This window comes from Sinocyclocheilus grahami, unplaced genomic scaffold (assembly GCF_001515645.1).
Source record: "Sinocyclocheilus grahami isolate Dianchi unplaced genomic scaffold, SAMN03320097.WGS_v1.1 scaffold2701.1, whole genome shotgun sequence".
Taxonomy (NCBI): Eukaryota; Metazoa; Chordata; class Actinopteri; order Cypriniformes; family Cyprinidae; genus Sinocyclocheilus; species Sinocyclocheilus grahami.
In genome coordinates this window covers 1,433-8,307 of record NW_015507879.1, presented here as the reverse complement: position 1 = coordinate 8,307, position 6,875 = coordinate 1,433, and the positions used below count along the sequence as shown (strand labels likewise).

Genomic DNA, 6,875 nt, shown 5'->3' with positions numbered 1-6,875 from the left:
TTTTAAGTAAATTAATAGAAACACTTTTCACTAGTCATCACTGTGCAGAAACATAACAGTGAACGCTGCAATAAAATGCTTGAAAAATACACATTCAGTAGATCTAAACCTTGCTGTTTGTCAGTAGGTCTCTTCAGTTAAGATTCCCCCCAGTTACTGCAGAAAATAACATTGTGTAATGGTCAATGTAGACATTTATTTGAACTTACTTTCTCATTGGCTCTAACTGCTCCTTGTTAGTCCAGTCAGAGAAGTATAATAAAGATGATGTCCACTTTCTTGGACTGCAGGCTCTGCTGGTGTTCACAGGTGTCTAAGGAGTAATGTCTGCCATTTCTTCAGCGATGAAAACACTTCTCTTGTTTACTAGAAAAAATGTATTTGTGTCATGTTAAGAGAAATAATCAGTTATTCCCATGTGTCTCGACATGCTGAGTGAGGAAGCAACTAAAGTAGCAACAAATGTGATAAACTGTGAGGCTGTGTTTGTGTTGTAGTCAGTTACACATTTAGCAACTGTAAAAGCAGGACAGATCTATTGCAGATGATTTTAGACATGATGCATATTAATATGATTGCAGTACATTCTCGTCATAAAAATCACTGAAACTAGCTTATTATTAGCTTATGTATTTAGTTGAGGTTATTTGAAAACGATCTTCTCTAATACATGCTACAAAAAATCATCTTCACTCTCACGCCCTTTAATAAATATGGAATGAAAACAACCTTTGCTCATTGTAAGTGCATTCATAAAAATAAGAATGTGAAAACTAAAAATACAAACCTTTCTCCTTGTATAGGCTGCGCTGTCATCATCCTCCTCTTCCTCATCTGTTTGCGGATTGTAGTGTTGCTCGTCAAAGTTTACTTCAGCGTAAACACTTTATCCCACATAACAAAACTCAGATCAAAGATGAAAAAGATTTTGTTCATTTATTAACTTACATTTTCGGGCAAAGCAAGAAAGCCACGTTCGCTGCTGTCTCGCACGCAAAGCTAACATTTAGCAAGTTCCTTTATGAGCTTATAAGTGCCTGCGTTGGTAAAATATTGTTAGTAAAAAAAAATTAAATGCGCAACCAGAATTGTTTTATCAAAATGACTCCATACATCTGTATCTCTTTGTAAATAATCCATTGTTTTGTTGCCATCCAAACCGCACAAACATGGTGGACACGAGCACAGGTACAAGACTCCTCCCACACTGCACGAGTGAAGGTGAATGAATCACCTAAATGGCGTTTAAAATACATACAAGAAAGCATATAAAAGAATTACCTGCTGCATTACATAAATAGATTTGCTATAGTTATAAATATTATAGAAAGTTCTGTCCTATAATACTTTTTTATTATTTAAATTTTACTGCAGCATGTGATGCAGTAATGATTCAGCATGTGCATGGATCCACACACAGTCGTAATCAATTTAATCATCAGTAGAGCTATAAACATTTCATCCATTGTTAAGGACGTAGCACTATCTGATCACTTCTGTATTTTCTTTGATATATTGATCTCTGCTACCACTGAATCTTGATATGTTTCTGTCAGAAAGAGATGCATTAATGAAAACACTAGTGTGCTATTTATGGAGGCTATATCTCTAACACCAAGCATTTCTGCAGACTCTGTTGATTTTCTCCTTGATTCCTTTAACTCAAATGTTAAAAATGTTATTGATTACATTGCTCCTGTGAAAGCCAGCAAGAAGACTGGCAGACAAAAATCAGCTTGGAGAAAATCAACTGCAGTTCAGAGTATGAAAATAAAATGCAGAAAAGCTGAGCGGATGTGGCGAAAGACGAATCTTGAAATTCATTGAATTTCAATTATATGGTTCAGATAACTCAAATCATGTGGGAGGATGGGTGTCCTTTGTGGAAAAGTCTGGTATTGTGCTCAAACAAAGTCTTACTGCAAACTCTCTTTTATACTTCTATAACTTTTTCCTGTTCCACTTGTAGAACTGTTTTTCAATTAAACAAATAACAATAATCTGCAAAGTGTCTTATCTCAAAAGAGTCCAAAATTAGGTCTCTACTTAAAGGCATTCATGATTTACAACCATTTGAGTCGTATATATTATTCTCAGGTCTATGCTTAAAAAATGTGGAACTGACACTAAATTCAATAAATGCTATCAAATATAAAATGTAAGAGTGACATTATTATTTTTTTTTTTTAAACCCAAAGTAAATAATCAAAGTAAATGAAATATTTATTTCTTCAACAGGCAGAGAACAAGCACTATGGAACATCAGAAGTCAGTACAGATCAACACCTACAACAGGAAGTGTTGAATAAAAAAATTCATCTATTTCACAGACTTAATCTAAAAGGCAAACATCACAATAAACTGAGAGCTGCAGATGTTCTTCAGTTAGCACATTCATTACAGTCCCATGAGTATTGTGCTGAAGAAGAGCTGATTCAGACTTTTATACAAAAACTACTGATGATGAACTACAGAGCAAGATACCTCAAAACTAAGGAGAACAATGAGGAAGTTCACAATGATCAAGGCAGCTATAATTCATTTAAACAAGGGGTTGATTCTGATTTTTTTTCATTTTTTTTAAGGTCAGTGTCTAATGAAGAAACAAGTCAATCTGATCAAATCCACCCGATGGATGTTCAGATGGCCGTGTTTCATTGTGCTGATGGTTTCCTGAAGCAGCTGATGGTCACTAAACTGTCCCAGTGTCAGTACGCTATGCCTCTGCTTGTTCCTGATCCATTCACACAACAGATTGAGTTTCCTCTCTGGACATTCAGACAAATCAACAAGAGCTGGAAGATAAGAAACATCAACTATGAAGCCATCAGTCAAACCCAGCCGATCTACAAGGCAGAAACTCCAATGGTGTTTTTCTTCAGGTTTGGCTCTGTGTCTTCATCCAAGTCTCAGCTGATGAACAGTCTGATCAATGAGAAACACAACACATTCTTCCACAGGAACTGCCCAGGCAGCAGCAGAACCAGAGTCCTGATGGATGGAGTGGTGGAGATCGCCTGGTTCTGCTCCTCTGGATCATATGATGATAAATTCACCAAGTGTGTTGCGTTCTGTAATCTACATGGTGATGCGGGAGACCATGAGAAACAGCTGCAGATCCTCACTGAAATGGCCTCAGTCAATGTTGTCCTTCTACCACGACTAGACAGGGATGACAGAAGCAGGACAAAACTTGAAGAACTCTATAAGGGCTCAAAGCCAATCATTTGTCTTCTTACTGAGAATGCTTCAACTCTCATTAAGACATGGAAAGGAAAATACATGATCGGTTTAAAAGACAGAAATCAGCCAGAAGTATCTGAAGAACTCAGAAGAGCTATAAATGATTGTCTCTCAGAATCTTCTTCCACTTTCAGACTTAAAGATGTGTCGAAACACTCAGACATCATAGTAGACGAGGAAGATGATTATGACTGCAGGAGAGGAAGAGAAGCAGCACAGCAGATGATGAGTTTACTGGAGAAGAAAGATCTGAGAGAAATCAAAGAATCGTTTCTGCCTCATCAGGGGAAACTGTGGCATCAGTGGAGTCAGAAGAACAAAGAACTACATCGAACTCGAGCAGATGAGACAGAAATGGAAATAAGTAAAAAACACACAGAAATGAAGAAAATCCTTGAGCAACAGTATGAATCTGACATCAGTGAGTTTATGAAGCTCTTCATAAAACAAATGAACATAGATGCTGAACATGAAAAGATGTTTTTCATTAAATGGCTCATAATCCTCCTGTATGAATATATCTCAGCTGATCGTTCTGCTCTACTTCACAAGTATAATGAAAAGTGGTCAACAGTCTTAAAATTTAATGATAGCATTGATAAATCTGAGCATCTGACAACTGCACAAATTGAATTTGAGAGAATATCTGAGAAACTTCAATCTGCAGCCTTTGGTTTGGAGCATATCATGAGGGAGATCGGTCAGATCTATGAATCATGTTCATCTGTGAAGAAGAACAAGAAAGACCTGCAGATTCACTTCTCTTTTCTCCCGAGTCTTGCAGCAGAGATGATGGCCTCTGGATTTCCACAGGAGCTGATGGATGGAGATGCTGCTCATGTTCCTCTGGTCTGGATCTCTGCTGTTCTAGATCAACTCGTCCAGAAACTGGGAGACCAGAGAGTCTTCGTGCTGTCAGTTTTAGGGATTCAGAGCTCTGGGAAATCCACCATGCTGAATGCTATGTTTGGACTGCAGTTTGCCGTCAGTGCTGGCAGGTGCACCAGAGGAGCTTTCATGCAGCTGATCAGAGTCTCTGACGAGATGAAAACACAGATGAACTTTGACTATATTCTGGTTGTTGATACTGAGGGTCTTCGTGCTCTAGAACTGGCCGGAAGATCAACAAGAGATCATGACAATGAATTGGCCACATTTGTTGTTGGTCTTGGAAATTTGACGTTGATCAACATCTTTGGAGAAAACACTGCTGAGATGCAGGACATTCTTCAGATTGTTGTTCAGGCCTTCATGAGGATGAAGAAGGTCAGATTGAATCCCAGCTGTGTGTTTGTGCATCAGAACGTCTCAGACATCACAGCTGGAGAGAAAAACATGGAGGGAAGGAAAAGACTGCTGGAGAATCTGGATGAAATGGCAAGACTTGCTGCTGAAGAGGAAGACTGTGATGTACAACGTTTCAGTGATGTCATTAGATTTGATGTTCAGAAAGATGTGAAGTATTTTACTCATCTCTGGGAGGGAAACCCACCAATGGCACCACCAAACCCAAGCTACTGTGAGAATATTCAAGAACTAAAGGAAACTATTATGTCTGAAGCCTCAAAATCACATGGAATGATGCTGTTAGACTTTAAAGATCGTATTAAAGATCTCTGGGAAGCTTTACTGAATGAACGATTTGTGTTCAGCTTCAGAAATTCTCTGGAGATTTCAGCCTACAGGAAACTGGAGACTGAATACAGTAAGTGGTCCTGGAGTCTTCGCAGTGCCATGATGGAAACAGAGAACAAACTACAAAACAAAATAGAAAATGAAGCAATTCATGAAGTTGAGGAAACTGATCTTCAAAGAGAGCTGAAGAAGACAAGTGAAGAAGTGGAAAAGTCAATGTCTGAATTCTTTGAGAAAGACAAAGATAAAGATATACTGATTCAGTGGAAAACATCATTTGAAATCAAAATCAAAGAGCTTCAGGAAAACATTGTGAGAGAAACAAAAAGGAACTTAAATCTGATCGTTCAGCAGCGAGACCAGAAGAAAAAGATTGAAGCTAAGAGAACAGCTCATGAAAACACTCTCTATGAAAAGAGCAAAGAACTTCCCTTAAAACTCAAAGACAAAGCAAATGATGAAGAAACACTGAAGAAAAAGTTTGATTTGTTTTGGGAGCAGAGTGCAGATAAGATTATCTCAGACACACCTCCAAACAATGACATTGACATAATGAGGGATGTGATAAAAATCCTCAATGACATCTATGAGGGGCGTCTCCCTGCTGACCACTTTAAAAAGGACAGTGAGTTCATCAATATTTTCACTGTTTGGAGTTTTTTTGATTATGTTATTTTCAAAAAGTCCGAAACAAAGGGGGTTAAAGAGGCTCTAAAGGATGTTTACAGAACAATGAAAGAAACATTTGGACATATTCGAACTCTGTCTCCAGAGAATGAAGCTCAAATAAGATCATTAGTCACAGATGTTGACCAGCATACAGAAAAAATGATTCAGTCATTTAACATTTCAAAGATGGGATACAACATCAGTGACATCCAACAACTCATAGATTACATCAAAGCAAGATTAATTGAACATCAGGAAGGACCAGTGAAATATGAGTTCAAGAAGAAATTCTTTATCGATTTGGTTTTTTCCATTTGTAAAAAAGCAAACAAGATGATTGCTGACCAACACAGACTATTCAGAGATGCCAATGATCCTGTGATATATGTTGAGAAGAAGAGAGGAGTGTGCTATAGTATCTTCCAGAAATACTGCAATGAAGCTCCATCAGCTGCCATTTTTGGTGAGATCATCTGTCAGAAACTGAAAGAGCCCATTGAGCAGAGTGTCTACAAGAAGACTGCCAGAGATCTGACATACGAAATTATGAAAATCTGTGAATCACTGAATGGAAACAGATTAAATCTGGAGAAACACATCCTGAAGGCACTGGCAGAAGAGGAGGATTTTTTCAAATACATGGGGTACCTGAATTATCCCAGGCTTCACTTCAAGAGTTTTATCAGAGATGAAGTTAGTCAGTACATCAACGATAAGTTCAGTGTCAGTGTTTTACCCAAGATGAAGATGAACATTAAACTCCTGCAGCAGAAGATCATGAAAGCAGCACATGAATCCGCTGAACATGTTCAAGTCAACAGAGGCGATGCTGGTTTGTGGTTGAAGAGTTTCACACAGCAGCTCTCAAATGTGCTGAACTTCTCTGATAAAGACCTCAGTGGAGAGAAACATCATGATGTTGATGATTTCAACCTCCTAGAAGATGTGATAAAGAAAGATCTTACTGCTATTATGTCTGACATCAGCAATAGTTTCAACACAGAGACATTTTCAGTAAAGCTAGACTATAAGTTCAGACCACATGAGCTTCTGACTGATCACTTCTGTCAGTGTTGTTGGGTTCAGTGTCCTTTCTGTAAAGCCATTTGCACCAACACCATAGGAAACCATCATGGAGATCACAATACTCCTTTCCATCGTAGTATTGGTCTGAATGGAATATATTTCAATAATACATCTCATTTGTCTACTCATATCTGCACATCAGCAGAAGCAAGCAGCATTCAATATTTTTGTCCAAATGACTCAATTGATGATGTCCCCTGGAGAGATTACAGAAGAGCAGGAGGAGTTTATGCAGACTGGAG

General features: G+C 38.1%; 1 protein-coding gene across 1 annotated transcript; it reads left to right on the top strand.

Annotated features, from left to right (window-relative positions):
* Positions 1-2,609: 2,609 nt before the first annotated feature.
* LOC107575536 (interferon-induced very large GTPase 1-like) lies at positions 2,610-6,873 on the top strand (the record flags this gene model as incomplete). The annotated part of the gene is made up of 1 exon (XM_016261899.1): positions 2,610-6,873. A coding segment is annotated over exon 1 (4,242 nt), but the record flags the coding sequence as incomplete, so codon positions are not given.
* Positions 6,874-6,875: the final 2 nt, after the last annotated feature.